The 23,364-nt window shown below is 37.6% G+C and overlaps 1 protein-coding gene across 4 annotated transcripts in view; it reads left to right on the top strand.

Moving 5' to 3' along the window:
- The window catches only part of MAGI2 (membrane associated guanylate kinase, WW and PDZ domain containing 2), a 1,345,167-nt gene that overhangs the window by 1,085,868 nt on the left and 235,935 nt on the right, over positions 1-23,364 (top strand). For all 4 annotated transcript variants that reach the window (XM_059396960.1, XM_059396961.1, XM_059396962.1 and 1 more), the window contains exon 10: positions 5,265-5,903. In XM_059396960.1, coding sequence (XP_059252943.1) covers positions 5,265-5,903 — 639 coding nt within the window. The remainder of the gene's footprint in view (positions 1-5,264; positions 5,904-23,364) is intronic.

The following is a 23,364-nucleotide window of genomic DNA, read 5'->3' on the forward strand; positions in this document are numbered from 1 at the left end:
AGTGGGTGAGATTTTTTTTTTTTTCTTTTAGCAAAAAAATGTAGATGACTTGGCAAAAACACAATTCTGAAACAATAAAGGCAGCAAGGTCAGCTATGTAATCTATTCCAGTTTTCCTCTGATTAAATCTTTCTGTCCTTTATTCAATACAAATATATTCTAAATACCTGAAGAGTTCCAAACATAGTAATATCACTCTATAAATTTTGTGGGAGGTAACTTGGAATAGGTAGAAAACTCCCACAAAGGAATAAAGTCAGAGGTGAATTTGTACTGACAAACATGAGATTATAGCAATCGGAGCAGGAATAATAGGAGATATCTTTGAAAAAAAATGAAGGAAAGGATGAATCATTTGGGATGGAATTACACCCAGAAAGGAAGTTCCCCTGAGGGGAGAGGAATAGCAGAATTCAAGTAAAAGGCAAGGAGCAAGTTGTAAATTGTGAGCAGTTAAGAAACAGGCGCCACAAGAATGGGAACTTACTGGGTGGTGAAGACAAAAATAAGCTGGAAAGCCTGCTAGTAAAGAGCGTTAACCAGCACATCTAAAGGTTGAGTCGTTTGAGCTTAGTGGAGGAGGCTACGGGATGAAAATGGAATGTGAAGGAAGCAATTCTAGTCTCGTCCAAGATGGTGGCTTATGAAGGTAGACAGCAGGTGGTAAGTGAGAGAGGCTAAAAAGGAAGCCTCTGCACACCACCGTGACTCAACAAATGTGGGAGGAGAAGAAAGAAGTATAAAAATAACTGCACTTGAAGCACTGCTTTATGAAAAGTGCCCTGCTTTATCCAAAATAATGAAGTACCCAAGAGGTATCCGGTAGTGTATTTTGATTCCCATGACTAAGAGAGAGACCAGTTAGCTTGGCACGTGCTTTCATACAGGCCAGCAGTTTTCAACTTCTGCTTCATCAGCCTGACTCTCCTTCACTGTCACTTTGAAATCTCTTCATTGGGAATCGGGTCCTTATGAGATCAGCTCTGCTGGAGACTCCAAGCTCATCAGTCACTCCAAATCTGACCCAGAGGCCCAAGGTCAGTGGTCCCAAAACATCTGGCCCCAATAGGGCCTAAAGTGAATGGCCACACAGGCAACAGTGTAAACTTGCAGGCTAGATGGCACTAAAAATGTGTGCTTGGCTTCCGAAAGAAAAGCACCATTTTATTTTTATGGAGAGCCCTTCCTTGGTAAAATTAAAAGTGTTCTCACAAGCATGATCTCATTCTCACAGTAGCCGTGTGAAAGAGGAAATGGAGGAGATATTTTAATTCCCATTTTATAAAAGAATAAATTGAGAGGGGGAGAGATCAAGTGACTCTTTTCCCAATTCTCCCTCTTAAATAGGCCAACGGGGCTTGAGCTAGAGCCAGTTTTCCTAATGATGTCTCTCTTTCTCTCTCTCTCTCTCTATCTCTATCTCTATCTCTCTCTCTGTGTATTCTGAAGCCCAGTCTATCCTAAGACTTGGCATGGCACCATCAGATGGCATGTACCAGGTGGTTCATATTTTTATTTCACAATATATAAGTGACATTCATATAGCACAATCTATAAATATCCTACCCAATTAGTACTATCTGAACAGGCAAATGTTTGCTTACAAATCCATCTACAGTTGTGGGATGACACAATGTCTAGGCATCTATATACATATTTTTAAGTGAGCTGTTGAGCACTGTCAAGTTGTTAGTTTTAATCCTGTGATAACTGACCACAGATCTTTCACATTCAGAAAGCTTCTGCATAGCTCCATAAAGATACCGCTTTATCACTGCTTGCTTGATGACTTGAAAAATTGCTCTGAATGGAAAATATCCATAAATTTTAAAAGGCAGTCTTACAAGAACCACAAATAGTTCTCATTCTGTTTCTAAATAGCAAGATCACATTAAAACTCAAAAATAGATAACATTAATCACTATAATTCAAATAACTACTAGACCTGGCAGGGAACCTTGAGAGCTTAGTTCTTTTTTCCTATGAATTTCTGGCATAGCATGCTTGGGGGGTGGGGAGTTTGTTAACAGTATTTAAAGTTAGGGAAAACCTTAGCGGAAAGTGGCATTTGTTGCCTTCCTGTCTTTTATCTGCCCACTCAGAAACCCATACTCAGCCTTGATTATGACTGTGGTGGGAATAACTGGTGGGACTGTGCTGATTTTTATAGAAGGATATAACCAAGGACAGATAATAATTACTAAAATAGCAGTCATCCTTTGCATAACAATTTGCAGTTTACAGACCTTGTCACCTGAACAATCTCATTTTTTTTCCCATAGAACAATACATTGCTATTATTATTGTTCCTCATTATTGTGAAGAATGTGAGTCACAGAGGATTTAAGTGAGTTTTGAAAGTCACACAGCTAGGAAGTGATGGAGCTGGAAATCGGACCAAAGTTTTCTACCCCATGGAATGTCAGCTGTACCATGCAGCCTCCCAAACCTACCAAAAATGTTGGGTCAAGAATGGAGATGGGCAGAAAAGTACTCAATCTGTTTTTAAAAAAAAATTTTTTAAGGACTAGCCAAATAGGTAAAAATGAGGAAATGAGGTATACTAAAGAGGAAACCCAAATGGCCAATAAACATATGAAAAGATGCTCACCCTCACTAGCAGTCAGGGAAATGCAAATTAAAACCGTGATCACACCCATTAGAGCAATGAAAATTAAGTCTGAGAATGCCAAGTATTGTATCAGATAGGGAGCAATGAAAATTCTGATATACCAGAAATGGGAGTGTAAATCAATTTGACCTATTTTGCTAGCCATTTGCCATGATAGAACGAAGTTGAAGAAGCATGTGGTCTTGGCCCAGCAATTCAACTCCAAGGTCCATACCTCAGAAAAACTCCACCGCAAGTGCACAAGGGCCATGGAAGTAGATTATTAGCAGAATTATCTTTAGTAGCCAAAAATTCACAAGAACCCAAGCATCTATTAACATAAGAATGGACAAATATTAATAAAATAGTGATATAGCCATCCGAAAATAATCTGTTGCAATGAAAATTAATGAACTAGAGGTAAAAATAGATAAGTATCACAAATACATTTGGAAGGAAATTACAGAAGATTAATATATATACCATTTACAATGATTTTAAAATGTACAAAGCCATCTTTGGGAGATTTTATTATTTAGGGATTAAATATTGCCTAGGGACATTATTTACAGGTACGTAGATTGTCATAAAAACAAAATGCATGTGAATAATGCAGGACAGTGACTATAATTGGCGAGGGCAGTAGGTGGGAGAGAGGTGCTAGCCGGGACCACAGCTCATATGTTCAGTGTTCTCATCATTGAGTTGGACGGTGGTACACGGTATTTATTATTCTCTCAACCTTGGAATGTGTAAAATAGATGATCCTAACTTTAAAGGTAGAAGAGGCAGGGAGAAAAGAAAAAAGTGTGTCTGGATCAGCTACTTCAACAGACCCATTGAAAATGATGCCAGAGAGTCCCCGTTTGCCGTGGTCTGCTGACAATCACAGTCCCAGAGAAAGGATGCTCATCCCAACTCAACCCTCGTCCTGCTCCAAAATCCACCATTACACCAACACCCTTTCTGATATACATAATTGAAGTGTGAAGTTCCATCTAACCAATCACGGCGTCTGTGACATTTTCTAGAATCACACTTAAGCTGGATCCCAGAAAATGTTTGTTTGACTTTTCTGTCTTTATATCTTTAGCACTTTCAAGCAGATCTCTAGCATTTGAGAGGAGTGAATGTTAGTTAACTGAGTCTATGTTGTTGAAAGTATTTTACTCAAGAATGTTTTATTCATAGAATTATTTATTTTAGAATGCATAGAGTGAAGTAATCATTTCATATCAGACACCTAAGAAAAGCTAAAAAAGTATTTAACTCTGAAAGTTTAACTCTGTTTTTACATTTTTGATGTTTGCAATTCTGATGGGCAAGGATGTCTCAGAATGAAATCCCTAGCCATTTACTCTACCCACTTCAGAATTACCCCAATAAATTAACGTCTGCTGAGTTACTCATTTGACAGTCTGTGAAAACATGTCTTTTATATCCCTCATATACTGCTCAGCATAGTCAGTCACAATCCCAATTTGCAAGTTCAACTCTCAAATATTATGGTTTGTGAGAATAAAAATATCCACTCATAATAGAACAGTTCTCTATAAATAAAATTGATACTCATACATAATTGAAATTTTTAAACAATTATCTCAAGCATGTTTTTACTGTATCTTAAGGAGGAAATATTGTTTTTCAGAGTTTTTATTTTATAATGAATAATTAATATTCAGGGTATTTTTAACTTCCTAAAGTTACCTTCTATCCAGTGGGCTTCTGTAACTCTACGATAATTCATTGGGGAGAGAGGACAAATGCCTTATTCAAGAAGATCTACAGGAATATTAATTAATTTAAGATCAGAAGATGAGTTTATGGCAGCCTCTTGTTTGAAAGCCAGGGCCCCAAATCCCCTCCATCCGAGCTTGGCAATTGTAATATTAGTAGTGGTCCACATTTACTGGGCACTCACCATGTGTCAGACACAATACCAAACACTTTCCCTGCATTATCTTATTTAATCCTCACAACAACTTTACAAATGAGGAACGGTGGCTCAAAGTAGGCATGTCACTTGCCCCAATCACATATCTGCTAATTAGTAGAGCCAGGATATGGACCTGGGTCCCTGATCCCAGAACTAGTTCTCTTGACCTTTACTTGTGCATACATGGAGCCTTTGTAAACACATCTTACTATAGATGGAGAAAATAAATGGGCAACATGTTTCCTCTTCCATGAAAAAGAAAAATAGCAGTTGACTCGTCAACTTAGACCAAAAAAACCGTGTACCGGGGCTTTTAAATACAAAACTTATGACCACCACTTCTCAATAGTTTGCAAAGTCCATTAACTGAATTGCACTGAAGATGGAAATGAAGATGAAAAAGAAGCATAGAATGTGTGCTTCCTCAAGGTCCAAATTCTTCCAAACCTTTCTTTCTGAACACAAAGCTGTTTCTGAGCTCCAAGTATAAACACATAGCATTTTTTTTTCATCATTTGATTATCGTGTTTGTTGGCAGACCTGTTGGTAACCTTGAGTCACCTACAGTGAATTTAAATATTATTCTAATTGATTTCCTTCCTGCTTACTGAGAAACAGAGTGCCTCTTTTACTAGTCTCATAAATAATTCCATTTCTCTATGTCAACTTTAATTGAACTTACCTCATGTTGTCAATCTCTTTCTTTTTTCCTTGCAGGTGATGTCATTGTCTATATTAATGAAGTTTGTGTCCTTGGACATACTCATGCAGATGTAGTCAAACTTTTCCAGTCTGTTCCTATTGGTCAGAGTGTCAACCTGGTACTGTGTCGTGGCTACCCTTTGCCCTTTGATCCTGAAGATCCTGCTAACAGCATGGTGCCACCCCTTGCAATAATGGAGAGGCCACCTCCAGTGATGGTCAATGGAAGACATAACTATGAAACATACTTGGAATACATTTCTCGGACCTCACAGTCGGTTCCAGATATAACAGATCGGCCGCCTCATTCTTTGCACTCAATGCCAGCTGATGGTCAACTAGATGGCACGTATCCACCACCCGTCCATGACGACAATGTGTCTATGGCTTCATCTGGGGCCACCCAAGCTGAACTTATGACCTTAACCATTGTGAAAGGGGCCCAGGGCTTTGGCTTCACTATTGCCGACAGTCCTACAGGACAGCGGGTGAAACAAATACTTGACATTCAGGGATGCCCTGGCCTGTGTGAAGGCGACCTCATTGTTGAGATCAACCAGCAGAATGTACAGAACCTGAGCCATACAGAAGTAGTGGATATACTTAAGGACTGTCCTGTTGGAAGTGAGACTTCTTTGATTATCCATCGAGGAGGTAAGATAAACACGACTCACTAATAAAATATGCACGTAAAATAGTAAGACTGTTACAATACTATCATAAAAAAGGAATTTCCCCAGAGATGAGTAAAATCATACTTTAAAAAATGAAAGTCAAAGAATAGGAGAGAAAAACAAGAGTCTAGAAGCAGTGGTTTTGTTTTGTTTTGTTTTAATTTTGAGAATATATATTTTCTTCCTATTTTATATTCAACACAGTAAAAGTAGTGCTTTCTGTCTTACAAATGTATCTTAGTATGCAGTTGGAGGGTAAAGCCTAATCCGCAAATATATTTGGTTTATATTCCAAAAGTTCATTATATATTGCTTATAGAGATCCCAAACTGGTTTCCCATTGTCTTAATCAAGAAATCTAGGTTCTTCCAATCTAGTCAATGCTCTGTATTGTGCTTAGGATTCTAGTTAGCAAGTGGAAGCTGGTTCAACCCCTGCCAAGTTCAAATGTAGTCTTGTAATCCCCATAAGGACCTTTGGGAACTGGTTGCCACAGAAAAATCTTTTCAGAATCATGAACAGGGATGCTTAGGACACTTCTTCCACTAGGAAGGTTCTCCTCCAGCAATAATTTCTCGTGGTGCCTTCCATGACCTGGGAAGGAAGTTATGGAACCCAGTTAGGGCTGAAGTTCTAAGCTGGGTGTTCTGGCTGAACTATAGAAATCGGAGCAGTGAGGAGGGTGGGAAGAACTCTGAGTCCTGGGGGTTTCCTCCCTTCTACCTTCAGGGGAAGGAAATGGGGCTAAGTGGAAGCCCTCCTTCATTCCTCTGCTACTTTGCTGTTAACTGTCAGTGACACTAGGGAGAGAAATGAGGGGAGGGCCACAGACAGGAAAGATACTTGAAAAGAGTATAAAAGAAAAGGCTCAGGCTAAGTCCTGGTTTTCTGGGACTTGGGACACTTAAAAGTCCAGGAGCCTCAGAAGCCTTGTCTGTTATATAGGGATGATAATACTCCTTAACCTGGTGGTCGTGTTCTTTATATCAAATGGCCCACAGTAGGTGTTCATGAAATGTGTGTTGAGCACAAAGGAGTCCCGAAGCTCTAGGAAGGGTGGGGCACAGGTAGCAGCACTTCGAGGAACTCAGGCGTGAAGAACACACATGTGGCCAACCTATGTGATTGTCCATTCAGAACACTAAAAACAGCATGAAAACCCTGTCAGTTTGAAATGCAAAGGAAAGCAGTCAGAGCTTGAAAGAAGCACCTTTTATGATTTATTTGGGCCTCACTGCAGGTGTTTCCACTTCAAGGAGGTATTTACATTATTGATTCCTTGTGTGAAAGTGGACGACAAATACTAGGCATTTTTTGAGCAACACTGCACAAAGTATTATGTCCCTATATTAAAAAGGGAAATTATGATAGCAGAAGTCTTAAATTTGACCTTCTTAAGGCGTTGTTACAGAATAGCACTCGAATCTTTATAATTAAATATTGACAATGTATTTTAATTTCTCCCATTGCTTGTGTAAGATTAAAACAAATATTCTTAATTAAAGCCATATCTTTGTAGCATGCAGCTGAAAAGCAAATCTTTGTAACAGATTCTTGATATTAAAAGGTATACTGAAAACCACTGTATAGTATAGCCATTCTATGAGTCATAGAAGCAAATTTGGATACATATCCTATATAATGACTTCTTTTTAAAGGCAAGGCATAGCAGGAAAAAGTACTTTGAAATCATTAATATATATATATAAATGCCCACTATCAGATAGACAACCCTATACTTGCTCTTTTTTTCCCTCTAGTTTTCCCACCTCTCCTTTAATCCTCTGGGATGTCAACTTTTATTTGCATTTTGCTTATGGTTAGGGTTAGGAATTGGTTTTTATTTTGTGGCTGATGCAGACCTGCAGAATGTAGTACCCTGTAATGCTTAAAGTACTTCTAGTCAAAAACCTCTCATGTTTCCCCAAATTCCCACAATTTGCACTCATCCTCTCTGAAATTATAAGGAACTAATACCATGGTTTTTGTGATGAAATTTTTCACAATTATTTTGGCTATTCTAGATTCTTTCCATTTTCATATAAATTTGGGGGTCATCTTTTGCTTTCTCTTATTATAGGCTACTCCTAAGTGCTCATAGCCTCATTCAGATACATACAGACATTCAAGAGTAGAGTCACATGCCTGGGTCCTTCTATCAGAATTGTGGTTCTTTGTTTTAATTATTTATGAGGATTTTTAGTTTAATTTTTTTTTAGACAGTGTCTGAAGAGGTATCCAGTGAAAAATAATTCTCTTTACTGTCCCAGACTTTCAGTCCTTTTTTCAGAGGCAGACAAGTTTTTTGAATATATACTTCCAGAAATGTTGTGGTCCTAAGGAGCACACGCATGAATATAGGTAGTGTGTTTACTATAAATGATATGATATTATACACACAAATGTCTAGCTCTAAATATCTTGGTTATGAGGGTATATTTCATTTTTAACACTACTGTGAAGTAACTTATATAACATAAAATTAACCCACTTAAATTATATACATCATTAAGTTTCACTAAAATGGTATTTTTTGTGTGTGTAACAGTCCCCGTAATCCTTAGAACATCCATCATCTCAAATTGTCTCAGACCCGGAAAATCACTAAGATGCTTTCTGGATAGTTTTGCCTTTCTGTAAATTTTTCATAAATGGAATCACACAGGGACACCTGGGTGGCACAGTAGGTTAGGTTAAGCGCTGGGCTGTTGGCTTCTGCTCAGGTAGTGATCTCATCACAGTGGTGAGATCAAGCTCGCATTGGCTCCGTGCTCAACACAGAATGCGCTTTAAGAGTCTTTCTCTCCCTCTGCCCTCCCGCTTGTGCGTGTTCTCTCTCTCTCTCTCTCTTGGAAATAAATAAATAAATCTTTAATTCAATCAATCAGTCAATCAATGGAATCAAACAGTATATAGTCTTTCACCTAACATAATGCTCCCGTGATTCCCCCATGCTGAAGCATGTGTGAGCAGTGTGTTTCTTTTTATCACTGGGTAGTTAGTGTTCCATTATATGGATCTACCACTTTTTGAAATCCATTCACAAACGGATGGACATTAGAGTCGTTTTCAGGTTTTGACATTCATAAGTAATGTTGCCGTGAACACTTCGATGTAAGTGTTTGTATGTGCCTATGTTTTTGTTTTTCTTGATGAGATACCTAGGAGTGATACTGCCAACTTATGTGACAAATATAAATTTAAATTGTTAAGAAATTGCCACAATGTTTTCCAAAGTAACTATACCATTTTACATTCCCCACTAGTAATATATGAGGTTTCCAGTTTCTGCCCATTGTTGCCCTAGTTGGTAGTCTTAATTACAGTCATTCTAGTGTCTGTATAATGATAACTTTTTTGTAATTTTAATTTACATTTCTCAATTTTTTATGTGTTTACCACATTCTCATGTGTTTATTAACATTCATATATCTTCTTTGATAGCATGACTACTCAATATTTTGCCCATTTGAATATTTATTGGGCTATTTATCTTATTATGTTGTTAAAGTTCTTTATATATTCTGATTACATGTCTTTCCTAAGATATATGGTTTGCAGATATTTTCTCCCAGTCTGTGGCATGACTTTTCATTTTCTTAATGGTTTCTTTTGAAGCATGGAAGTTTTTAATTTTAATGAAGTCCAATTTATCAGTGTTTTCTTATGTGGATTATTACTTTGGTATTATATCTATGAAATCTCTGCCTGACCCAGGGTCACAAACTTTTTCCTGCTTTGTTTTAGAAGTTGTATAATTTCAGCTCCTGCATTTAGATCTCTAAATCATTTTAAGGTCACATTTGTGGATGGTGTGAGGTAAGAGTTGAATGCATTTTGTTGGATATGGGTATTTCATTGTTCTAGAGCTATTTGTTGGAAAAAAAATAAAACCTGTCCTTTCCTCTTGGATTGTTTTGTGGCACTTTAATATTTTATTATACTAGCATGAATGTGAGGATTTATTTCTAGACTTTAACCTGTTCTATTGATCTGTATGTTTGTCCTTCTGATAATGCTGTACTTTATAGATTCCTTTAGCTTTTATATTAAGTCTTGAAAGTGTGACTCTTCTTTTTTCTCCTTTTTCACAATTATCTTGGCTATTCTAGATTCTTTCCAGTTTCATATAAATTTAGGGATCATTGTTCTTATTTTATTTGTTTTAAATAAAAGGACTGTGGAGATTATGGTGTTGCTCAAATACGCAGAAGAATTTGTGAAGAATTGCCAAGCTAACACTGAATGTCTCAATTCATAAATGGTATATCTCTCATTTATTTGAATCTCCTTCAATTTCTTCCAGCAATGGTTTGTAGTTTTCAATGCTCAGAGCTTACACTTCTTCTGTCAAACTTAATCCTTTCTGTTTTATGATTTTTAACATTATTGGGAACAGAATTATTTTCTTAATGTCATTTTCAGATTGTCATTTGTGAATACATAGAAATACATTTGATTTTGGGGGGGGGGGGATCTTGTACATTGCAACCCAGTTACGCTCACTTACTTCTGGAGGTTTTTTATAAATTTCACAAGATTATTTACATAGATTATTATGTTGTCTGATGGTACAGTCTTATTTCCTCCCTTCCAGTTTATATGCCTTTGATTCTTTTATCTTGCCTTATAACACTAGCTGGACCTCCACTATGATGTTTCATGGAAGTGATTATGAGCAGACATCCTTGTTTCATTGTCAGTTTGGGGGGAAAGCATTAATCTTTCACCACTAAGTACGATTTTAGGTGCAGGTTTTTTATGTGCCCTTCATCAGGTTGAGAAAGTTCAGGTGTATACTTAGTTCATTGAGAATTTTAATAATCAACTTATTTTGGCTTTGAACAAAAGTTTGTTGGCTTTTTTTTCCCCCTGAAACTATTGTTTGTTTGTTTGTTTATTTGTTTCCTGATCATGTGGGGTTTGTTTGGGTTTTTTTTTAACCTTTTATTAACACAGTGTTGCAAAGCCTGGGAGACTCAGTCTGCCTTTGGCTCAACTCATGTTTACAGGGTCCTGGGATGGAGTCTCACATCTGGCTCCGGGCTCAGCAGGGAGCCTATTTCTCCCTCTGCTTGCTGCTCCCCACCTGCTTGTGCTCTCTTTCTCTCTCTTTCTGACAAATAAATAAAATCTTTTAAAAAGTACAATGTTATACATTACATAATTTTTTTTTACTCCTTCTGCTGCTGTGCCCCCAACTGCTTGTGCTCTCCCTCTCACTCTTTCTGACAAATAAAATCTTTAAAAAAATACAATGTTATACATTACATAATTTTACAAATTTTTTACGGGAGGAGGAGCATAAGGAGAGGGAGAAAGAGAGAATCTTTCAAGCAGACTCCACGCTGATTGTGGAGCCCACGCGTGACTCAATCTCATAACCCCGAGATCTAGTCTGAGCCAAAATCAAGAGTTGATGCCCAACTGACTGAGCCACCGAGGTGCCCCTCCATGATTTTTAGATGTTGAACTAATTTTTGCATTCTGATATAACCCCATTTGTGGATAATCCTCTTTGTATGTGGTAGACTTTCACTTGCTTATATTTTATTAAGAATTTCTGAACCTACTCAGGGAGAGATTTTTCTTGTTTTCTTGTCACATGGTGTCATTGTCTGGCTTTTGTGTCAGGATAATCCTGGCCTCATCACAGGACTTGCAAGTGTTCCTTCTCTTTTTTCTGAAAGAGTTTGTGTGGGGCCAATATTGGTTCTTCCATAAAAGTTCGATAGAATTTACCAGTGAAGCCATCTGGTAAAAAAGACTTTTGTTTATTAATTAAACTTATTTTCTAGATTTAGGCCTATTCCAATTTTCCAATCTTCTTCAGTTTTTGGTAATTTGTTTACATTCAGGAATTTTTACAGTTCATCTGAGTTGTCAAATTTGTTTGCATAAAGTTTTCTTTACAAAATTTCATAAAATTGCTCCCTAAGAACCGGCTTTGAGATTCATTGTTTTTTTATTTCAGTGTGTTCCACTCTGATCTATTTGCTTGATGATTGATTTACTTTGCCTTGCTGTCTTCAAGCTTAGATGAATGAGTCTAGTCCTCTCTTTCTAATAAAAACATTAAAGCTATAAATTACACTGTAAGCACTTCTTTAGCTTAATTTCATAAATTTTGATATACTGTTTTCTTTTTCATCCAGTTCAAGGTATTTTTTTTTTATTTCCCTTATAATATCTTTCTTGATGTATAGGGTAACTTAGAAATGTGTTATTTAGGAGTGCCTTGATGGCTCAGCGTGTTAAAGCCTCTGCCTTCAGCTCAGGTCATGGTCCCAGAGTCCCGGGATGGAGCCCCGCATTGGGCTCTCTGCTCAGCAAGGAGCCTGCTTCCTCCTCTCTCTCTGCCTGCCTCTCTGCCTACTTGTGATCTTTGTCTGTCAATTAAATAAATAAAATCTTTTAAAAATTTTTTAAAATTTTTTAAATTTTGAAAATAAAAAAAGGAAATGTGTTATTTTTCAAACATTTAGGATTTCTCGGTTCTTTTCTGTGAATTTCTAATAATTTTTTCTTGGAGAAAAATATGTTTTGTATTATTTCAGTCCTTTTCATTGTGTTGAGACTTCTTTCATGGCCTAGTTCCTTTTTTAATGTAAAAATTTATCTTAGAGCAGTAAAATATATCTCCTTATTTTTAATAGCGTATTTAATTGGATACTTACTAATGGACATTTTGATTAATTTTAGTCTTTTTCTGTTATAAAAAAATTCATGTCTCTTTGCACATCTATCTCTGCAGAAGAGAGTCAATCTATAGTGTAGATTTATTCTTTCTTTCAACAAATATTTCTTGAGTGTCTAATATGTATTGGGCACCTTTTTGGCACTGGAGATAAAGCAAAAAACCAACCACATTCTTTTACTTATGGTGTTTTGTTTTGTTTTGTTTTTCTGAAAGAGAGAATGAAAGGAAGAGAAAGACAAATGAAAAATAAATGCCACATAAATATGCTTTTTGTTTACTTATTTCATATCACCCCTCCCCTTAGAATTTTATTCCCAAATATTAATTTTATAACCAGTTACCATACTAAGTTATCTTAATTGTTTCTTAGGTATCTTTCAGTTCATTTCATGGAATTTGGAAGCATGCAATCACACGACCTACAAATAAGAATCACTTTGCCTTCTCCTTTTCTATTTGCATACCTCTGATTTGTCTTATTTAATACATTTGGCTGTTACTTCATGAATACTGTTAATTAATAGTGGAAATTATGGAAATTCCTGTCTTATTCCTGGCTTAAATGAAGCTGTCTCATTTTAAACAGTTAACACAATGTTGGCTTTTTATTTGAGATGAATATTTACCATGTTAAAGAAATACCCCCCATTCCCATTTCATTAACAATCTTTTATCAAAAATGTATAGTGAATTTCATCAAAAACCAGAAAAAAAAAAAGACAATTACAGAGATGATCAGTATTCTCCCCTTTGATTTACACTGTGATCAATTGAAGTAAGAGATTTATTAGTATCGAACTATGCTTTCATTCCTGGAGTAAACTATATAATCTTACAATGTTCTCCTAGTTTCTATTTCTTTATATATAACTTTGCACCAACATTCATATATGAGGTTTTTCTGAAGTTTTCTTTTTTGACTTTTGTTTTGTTTTGGCTCGTTTTTTACTGTTAAGGTTTGCTATCAGAGTGATGCCGGTGTCATAAAAGCAATCAGTAACAGTATTTCTGTCTCTGCTGAAAAACAATTTAAGTAACATTGAATTTATTTATTTTTTGAAGATATAATACACCTTTGAAATGATCAGGTTTCAGTGGGTTGACTTTTGTCTTTGGTCTGGTTTGGTGAGGAGAGTAATACCTTTAACAACTTTCTCAAATTCTTCCATAGTAATTAATCTTAGAGTTTCTATCTTGGCTGGACTCAGTTTTTATCATTTATATTACCCTATAATTGTCTCTTTTATTCATTTTTTTTTAATTTTTTATTTTTTATAAACATATATTTTTATCCCCAGGGGTACAGGTCTGTGAATTACCAGGTTTACACACTTCACAGCACTCACCAAAGCACATACCCTCCCCAATGTCCATAATCCCACCTCGTTCTCCCCCCAGCAACCCTCAGTTTGTTTTGTGAGATTAAGAGTCACTTATGGTTTGTCTCCCTCCCAATCCCATCTTGTTTCATTGATTCTTCTCCTACCCACTTAAGCCCCCATGTTGCATCACCACTTCCTCATATCAGGGAGATCATATGATAGTTGTCTTTCTCTGCTTGACTTATTTCGCTAAGCATGATACGCTCTAGTTCCATCCATGTTGTCGCAAATGGCAAGATTTCATTTCTTTTGATGGCTGCATAGTATTCCATTGTGTATATATACCACATCTTCTTGATCCATTCATCTGTTGACGGACATCTAGGTTCTTTCCATAGTTTGGCTATTGTGGACATTGATGCTATAAACATTCGGGTGCACGTGCCCCTTTGGATCACCACGTTTGTATCTTTAGGGTAAATACCCAATAGTGCAATTGCTGGGTCATAGGGCAGTTCTATTTTCAACATTTTGAGGAACCTCCATGCTGTTTTCCAGAGTGGCTGCACCAGCTTGCATTCCCACCAACAGTGTAGGAGGGTTCCCCTTTCTCTGCATCCTCACCAGCATCTGTCATTTCCTGACTTGTTGATTTTAGCCATTCTGACTGGTGTGAGGTGATATCACATTGTGGTTTTGATTTGTATTTCCCTGATGCCGAGTGATGTGGAGCACTTTTTCATGTGTCTGTTGGCCATCTGGATGTCTTCTTTGCAGAAATGTCTGTTCATGTCCTCTGCCCATTTCTTGATTGGATTATTTGTTCTTTGGGTGTTGAGTTTGGTAAGTTCTTTATAGATTCTGGACACTAGTCCTTTATCTGATATGTCGTTTGCAAATATCTTCTCCCATTCTGTCAGTTGTCTTTTGATTTTGTTAACTGTTTCCTTTGCTGTGCAAAAGCTTTTGATCTTGATGAAATCCCAATAGTTCATTTTTTCCCTTGCTTCCCTTGCCTTTGGCGTTGTTCCTAGGAAGATGTTGCTGCGGCAGAGGTCGAAGAGGTTGCTGCCCGTGTTCTCCTCAAGGATTTTGATGGATTCCTTTCGCACATTGAGGTCCTTCATCCATTTTGAGTCTATTTTTGTGTGTGGTGTAAGGAAATGGTCCAATTTCATTTTTCTGCATGTGGCTGTCCAATTTTCCCAGCACCATTTATTGAAGAGGCTGTCTTTTTTCCATTGGACATTCTTTCCAGCTTTGTCGAAGATTAGTTGACCATAGATTTGAGGGTCTATTTCTGAGCTCTCTATTCTGTTCCATTGATCTATGTGTCTGTTTTTGTGCCAGTACCATGCTGTCTTGATGATGACAGCTTTGTAATAGAGCTTGAAGTCCGGAATTGTGATGCCACCAACGTTGGCTTTCTTTTTCAATATCCCTTTGGCTATTCGAGGTCTTTTCTGGTTCCATATAAATTTTAGAATTATTTGTTCCATTTCTTTGAAAAAGATGGGTGGTACTTTGATAGGAATTGCATTAAATGTGTAGATTGCTTTAGGTAGCATAGACCTTTTCACAATATTTATTCTTCCAATCCAGGAGCATGGAACATTTTTCCATTTCTTTGTGTCTTCCTCAATTTCTTTCATGAGTACTTTATAGTTTTCTGAGTATAGATTCTGTGTCTCTTTGGTTAGGTTTATTCCTAGGTATCTTATGGTTTTGGATGCAATTGTAAATGGGATTGACTCCTTAATATCTCTTTCTTCTGTCTTGCTGTTGGTGTAGAGAAATGCAACTGATTTCTGTGCATTGATTTTATATCCTGACACTTTACTGAATTCCTGTATAAGTTCTAGCAGTTTTGGAGTGGAGTCTTTTGGGTTTTCCACATATAGTATCATATCATCTGCGAAGAGTGATAATTTGACTTCTTCTTTGCCGATTTGGATGCCTTTAATTTCCTTTTGTTGTCTGATTGCTGAGGCTAGGACCTCTAGTACGATGTTGAATAGCAGTGGTGATAATGGACATCCCTGCCGTGTTCCTGACCTTAGCGGAAAAGCTTTCAGTTTTTCTCCATTGAGAATGATATTTGCGGTGGGTTTTTCATAGATGGCTTTGATGATATTGAGGTATGTGCCCTCTATCCCTACACTTTGAAGAGTTTTGATCAGGAAGGGATGCTGTACTTTGTCAAATGCTTTTTCAGCATCTATTGAGAGAATCATATGGTTCTTGTTCTTTCTTTTATTGATGTGTTGTATCACATTGACTGATTTGCGGATGTTGAACCAACCTTGCAGCCCTGGAATAAATCCCACTTGGTCGTGGTGAATAATCTTTTTAATGTTGTTGAATCCTATTGACTAGTATTTTGTTGAGTATTTTCGCATCTGTGTTCATCAAGGATATCGGTCTATAGCTCTCTTTTTTGGTGGGATCCTTGTCTGGTTTTGGGATCAAGGTGATGCTGGCCTCATAAAATGAGTTTGGAAGTTTTCCTTCCATTTCTATTTTTTGGAACAGTTTCAGGAGAATAGGAATTAGTTCTTCTTTAAATGTTTGGTAGAATTCCCCCGGGAAGCCGTCTGGCCCTGGGCTTTTGTTTGTTTGGAGATTTTTAATGACTGTTTCAATCTCCTTACTGGTTATGGGTCTGTTCAGGCTTTCTATTTCTTCCTGGTTCAGTTGTGGTAGTTTATATGTTTCTAGGAATGCATCCATTTCTTCCAGATTGTCAAATTTATTGCCGTAGAGTTGCTCATAGTATGTTCTTATAATAGTTTGTATTTCTTTGGTATTAGTTGTGATCTCTCCTCTTTCATTCATGATTTTATTTATTTGGGTCCTTTCTTTTTTCTTTTTGATAAGTCGGGCCAGGGGTTTATCAATTTTATTAATTCTTTCAAAGAACAAGCTCCTAGTTTCGTTGATTTGTTCTATTGTTTTTTTGGTTTCTATTTCATTGATTTCTGCTCTGATCTTTATGATTTCTCTTCTCCTGCTGGGCTTAGGGTTTCTTTCTTGTTCTTTCTCCAGCTCCTTTAGGTGTAGGGTTAGATTGTGTACCTGAAACCTTTCTTGTTTCTTGAGAAAGGCTTGTACCTCTATATATTTTCCTCTCAGGACTGCCTTTGTTGTGTCCCACAGATTTTGAACCATTGTATTTTCATTATCATTTGTTTCCATGATTTTTTTCAATTCTTCTTTAATTTCCCGGTTGACCCATTCATTCTTTAGAAGGATACTGTTTAGTCTCCATGTATTTGGGTTCCTTCCAAACTTCCTTTTGTGGTTGAGTTCTAGCTTTAGAGCATTGTGGTCTGAAAATATGCAGGGAATGATCCCAATCTTTTAATACCGGTTGAGTCCTGATTTAGGACCGAGGATGTGATCTATTCTGGAGAATGTTCCATGTGCACTAGAGAAGAATGTGTATTCTGTTGCTTTGGGATGAAATGTTCTGAATATATCTGTGATGTCCATCTGGTCCAGTGTGTCGTTTAAGGCCTTTATTTCCTTGCTGATCTTTTGCTTGGATGACCTGTCCTTTTCAGTGAGGGGAGTGTTAAAGTCCCCTACTATTATTGTATTATTGTTGATGTGTTTCTTTGATTTTGTTATTAATTGGTTTATATAGTTGGCTGCTCCCACGTTGGGGGCATAGATATTTAAAATTGTTAGATCTTCTTGTTGGACAGACCCTTTGAGTATGATATAGTGTCCTTCCTCATCTCTTATTATAGTCTTTGGCTTAAAATCTAATTGATCTGATATAAGGATTGCCACTCCTGCTTTCTTCTGATGTCCATTAGCATGGTAAATTCTTTTCCACCCCCTCATTTAAATCTGGAGGTGTCTTCGGGCTTAAAATGAGTTTCTTGGAGGCAACATATAGATGGGTTTTGTTTTTTTATCCATTCTGATACCCTGTGTCTTTTGACAGGGGCATTTAGCCCATTTACATTCAGGGTAACTATTGAGAGATATGAATTTAGTGCCATTGTATTGCCTGTAAGGTGACTGTTACTGTATATGGTCTCTGTTCCTTTCTGATCTACCACTTGTAGGCTCTCTCTTTGCTTAGAGGACCCCTTTCAATATTTCCTGTAGAGCTGGTTTGGTACTTGCAAATTCTTTCAGTTTTTGTTTGTCCTGGAAGCTTTTAATCTCTCCTTCTATTTTCAATGATAGCCTAGCTGGATATAGTATTCTTGGCTGCATGTTTTTCTCGTTTAGTGCTCTGAAAATATCATGCCAGCTCTTTCTGGCCTGCCAGGTCTCTGTGGATAAGTCAGCTGCCAATCTAATATTTTTACCATTGTATGTTACAGACTTCTTTTCCCGGGCTGCTTTCAGGATTTTCTCTTTGTCACTGAGACTTGTAAATTTTACTATTAGGTGACGGGGTGTCAGCCTATTCTTATTGATTTTGAGGGGCGTTCTCTGAACCTCCTGAATTTTGATGCTCATTCCCTTTGCCATATTGGGGAAATTCTCCCCAATAATTCTTTCCAGTAATCCTTCTGCTCCCCTCTCTCTTTCTTCTTCTTCTGGAATCCCAATTATTCTAATGTTGTTTCGTCTTATGGTGTCACTTATCTCTCGAATTCTCCCCTCGTGGTCCAGTAGCTGTTTGTCCCTCTTTTGCTCAGCTTCTTTATTTTCTGTCATTTGGTCTTCTATATCACTAATTCTTTCTTCTGCCTCATTTATCCTAGCAGTTAGAGCCTCCATTTTTGATTGCACCTCATTAATAGCTTTTTTGATTTCAACCTGGTTAGATTTTAGTTCTTTTATTTCTCCAGAAAGGGCTTTTATATCTCTCGACAGGGTTTCTCTAATATCTTCCATGCCTTTTTCGAGCCCGGCTAGAACCTTGAGAATTGTCATTCTGAACTCTAGATCTGACATATTACCAATGTCTGTATTGATTAGGTCCCTAGCCTTCGGTACTGCCTCTTGTTCTTTTTTTTGTGTTGAGTTTTTACGTCTTGTCATTTTGTCCAGATAAGAGTAAATGAAGGGGCAAGTAAAATACTAAAAGGGTGGCAACAACCCCTTCTAACCAAATTAGAAGAGATCCAAAATCGTGAGTGGGGAGAAAGGGGATAAAAAGAGGTTCAAAAAGGAAGAAAGAAAGAAAAAAACAAAAAGAAAAGAAAAAGAAAAAAAAAGAAAAGAATTTTTAAAAAAAGAAAACACCTAAGAAAAATGTAAAATATATATATATATATATTAGATAAACTAGTAAAAAATCGTTAAAAAAGAAAAAGGTAACAGTTAAAAAAGAAATTAAAAAAAATAATTTAACCCGAAGGCGAGAATAAAAAAGAAAAAAAAAATGAAAAAGAAAAAATTAAGTTAACTGCAAGACTAAAAAAAAAATCACAGGAAAAAAGCCATGAGTTCCGTGCTTGGCTTTCTCCTCCTCTGGAATTCTGCTGCTCTCCTTGGTATTGAAACAGCACTCCTTGGTAGGTGAACTTGGTCTTGGCTGGATTTCTTGTTGATCTTCTGGGGGAGGGGCCTGGTGTAGTGATTCTCAAGTGTCTTTGTCCCAGGCGGAATTACACCGCCCTTACCCGGGGCCGGGGTGAGTAATCTGCTCAGGTTTGCTTTCAGGAGCTTTTGTTCCCTGAGCGCTTTCCGTAGAGTTCCGGAGGACGGGAATACAAATGGCGGCCTCCTGGTCTCCGGCCTGGAGGAGCCGAGAGCCCAGGGCCCCACTCCTCAGTGCGCCCTCAGAGAACAGCGCCCAGTTACTCTCGTCTGCCTGACCTCCAGCCTCGCTCCGAGCTCACCGAGCCTGTGACCAGTTCAAGGTCACCCCGAGCTGTGAGCTTACTGTCGGCTCTGTCTCTGTAGCCGGCTTTCCCGTTCCAATAGCCGCAAGCTCTGCCACACTCAGACACCCCCGATCCTTCTGTGACCCTGCGGGACCTGAGGCCACGCTGACCCCGCGTGGGCTTCGCCCCGGTTTAGCCTCAGGAGCGATGTCCCTCAGCAGAACAGACTTTTAAAAGTCCTGATTTTGTGCACGGTTGCTCCGCCGCTTGCCGGGAGCCGGCCCCTCCCCCCGGGGTCTATCTTCTCGTCGCTTTGGATTCACTTCTCCGCCGGTCCTACCTTTCAGAAAGTGGTTGTTTTTCTGTTTCCAGAATTGCTGTTCTTCTTCTCTTCGATCTGCTGATGGATTTTCAGGTGTTTGCAATCTTTAGATAAGCTATCTAGCTGATCTCCGGCTAGCTGAAGCAGTCTCAGCTTGCTACTTCTCCGCCATCTTGACTCCTCCCCCCCTCTTTTATTCATTTTTTAAAGTGTGTTTAAATAGAATTGAATTGGGTATTTTCTAATTTTGTCTTCATTGTCCACATTACCTAAGTTTATTTCTATTATTCTCATTTCTTATTGGTGTTATTTTTTTTATGAGTTTGACTAACATGTTTTCTACATTAATGGCTCAAGAAACATATAGTTTATTTATAAATAATTTGTTGGCTGAGACACAGCCTAGTAGGTATAAGGACTCATTATACTTTCTGCCTAAGGAGGGTGTTATTTGACGTCTGGAATAAAGCAACTCCAGAGTGATTACTGTAATCAATCCTTGTCATGTATTGCCATCTTATTTATATGAATATGCTCAAAGTCCCATACTTAATTTGTGAAACTCCCATAAACTGCAGCTAATCTGTATTTGAAAAATTTCCTTTCTCCCTCTGGAAAACATGATCCCAAAGGTTTTCACTAGATCACAATATTCTCTTCATATCCTGACAATGTAATAATTAACGAGTATCAGCAGTGTACATCTTCTCTTTCTTTTACATTCAAGCAGAGTTCCGAGTATTTGGGAGACAGCATACACTATATCAGAGCTGTGTTTGAGGGCAAAGCATAAAAATTAGGAGCCCCAAGAATTGTTGTCTATGTAGAGAATTCTTCCTTTAAATTTTTGAAAAAACATTATCAGACAAAAACATTCTATCACAAGTTTTAAATTGCACAGAGAAAATATTAAAGTAAAACTGTAAGAAGAATTGATATTTTTAATGTTGCTAACATTTTTTCCTTTTTTTGCTTGAAATAGTTTTTTCTCTGATTTATTTATTTTTTGCTTATTTTTTTATTATGTTATGTTAGTCACCATACAATACTTCATTAGTTTTTTATATAGTGTTCCATGATTTATTGTTTGCAAATAACTATGGAAGGACCCAGGATGCCTTTGAACAGACAAATGGGTAAAGAAGATATGGTCCATATATGCAGTGAAATATTACTCAGCTAACATTTTTTCTAATTCTTTTTTGTTTGTTTATGTGAAGTTTCAAATTCACATAAAGTTATGAGTATAGTATGAAGAATACCATATACCATTTACCCACATTGCTGGTAACATTTTGCCCCATTTGCTTAGTAATGTGCGTGTGTGTGTGTGTGTTTCTGGACCACTGAAGACCAAGTTGTGTAAGTCATATTCTTTTATACCAAATACTTTAATATTTATTTCACATCACTACTTCTTTGGAGAAATGTATAAGCAGCTAATTAGTTAAGGTTATAAAAGATACTTTAAGGAAACACTTAAAATTTTAAAACTACCACCACCACCACAACAAAAACTTCAGAAATTACTAAAACAGCATCAATATTCACCAGTAATAAGGATCAGATATAGGACTCTTTTTGGAAGAGTAAAAGCATGAGTTATTTGAAAAGAGTGCTATCCAGAGAGATAAAGCAAAAATCAAAATGGATATTCCATAATCAATGTCATGTAATCCAACTTTTTCCACGTGACGTCAGCAGAAAAGAGCATGTATGACAGCAAACCAAGTAATAAATCGACTCCATGAGATGAGAACAACCTTGGCATCCTGGCTGCTGTATTAACAAATATGTCCTGAATTTCCAAATAAAAAATCTATTTCTCACTCACATGATTTCCAACGCATGTTTTCCTGGATAGCAGATTTCCTGGGCAGCTCTACTCCACACAGTGGTGCAGGGAACTAGGCTTTTTCTCTCTGGTGGATCTCTATGCCCTAAGATCTTGAAGTCCCCCACTGGGTCCTCTCTAACCAGCCGGTGTACATCACTTCCTCCCGTATTTCATTGACCAGAACCGAGCTCATTAATCACAAAAACTAGGAAATATGGTATCCCTGTATGCCCAGAAATAAGGGAATGGTTTGTGGTCATGCATGTTGTAGCCGTTTTGCTTTTGATATTTCTTATGTGCTGTCTGCACCTTGACCTGCATATCAGGGACATATAACTACCAATTATGTGAAACAAATGAAATATTTTTTGTAACATGATATTGTAGTATGATTCATTGTAGGCTTTTGGGGTACACTCCAGCCAGTGGTGTATGTTTTTTAAACTCGCAAGTTCTTTTCACATTTTCTTTCTCAACCCAACTTTCATGGATAAAGAAACTTAAGACTCAAGTTTCAGTAATTGGCCCAAGTTCAGTGCATGTGTATGTAGGCAGGGGGATGGACAATTTATGTCCTCAAATATAAGAAGTGGGGATAATTATCAGTGAAAAGGATGGGAAATGGCATGGCTCTCATGAGATGTATGCCATATAGGGAAATTGTTGCTCAGATGATCCATAGGGTAAGAGAGACGGGATGCTAGGAATACTTGCGGAGTTGTTATATTAGAAATAGCAGAGGGGCACCTGGGTGGCTTATTGGGGTAAGCCTCTGTCTTCCGCCCAGGTCATGATCTGGTCCTGGGATCAAGCCCCGCATGGGGCTCTCTGCTCAGCAGGTGGCCTGTTTCCCCCCCTCTCTCTGCCTACTTAAGATCTCTTTCTCTGTGTCAAATAAATAAAAACTTAAAAAATTTTTTTTAGAAATAGCAGAAATAGAATCAAATATCTATCTTCTGACTATATCAGAATTCCCCAAATGTTATGAAAAAGTTTTGATGGGTTTTGCTTGGATATGTAGGGTTTATTCACCCATGTGTTTATTCACTTCATAAGTATTTGTGGAGGACCTGCTATGTGCTCAGCACTGGTTTATGTGCTAGAAATATGTCAGTAGTCAAAACAAAGTTCCTGCCTCAAGAAGCTTACCTCCTAGGGGGAAATTAGTAATAAAGAAATACATGTTAAGTAAGTATTTGTTAAATAAACAAAGAAATACATGTCAGAGATAAGAATGAAGACAAACTAAGAAACAGGGTAAAGGAAAGGAGCAAGATGAGCAAGAGAAAGCATTCTCTTTTAGAAAGAGTAATCAAGGGAAGTCATCTGTGAGGCCATTTCCAGGGAAGAGCTTTTCAGGCAGGGGGAAGGCCCTGAGGCAGGACTGTGCCTGATATAGACAAGCAACAAGAAGGAAGCTGGGGCCGGGGGGGGGGGGGGGGGGGGGGGGGGGGGGGGGGGGGGG

The sequence above is a fragment of the Mustela nigripes genome, chromosome 4, assembly GCF_022355385.1.
Source record: "Mustela nigripes isolate SB6536 chromosome 4, MUSNIG.SB6536, whole genome shotgun sequence".
NCBI classification, from domain to species: Eukaryota; Metazoa; Chordata; class Mammalia; order Carnivora; family Mustelidae; genus Mustela; species Mustela nigripes.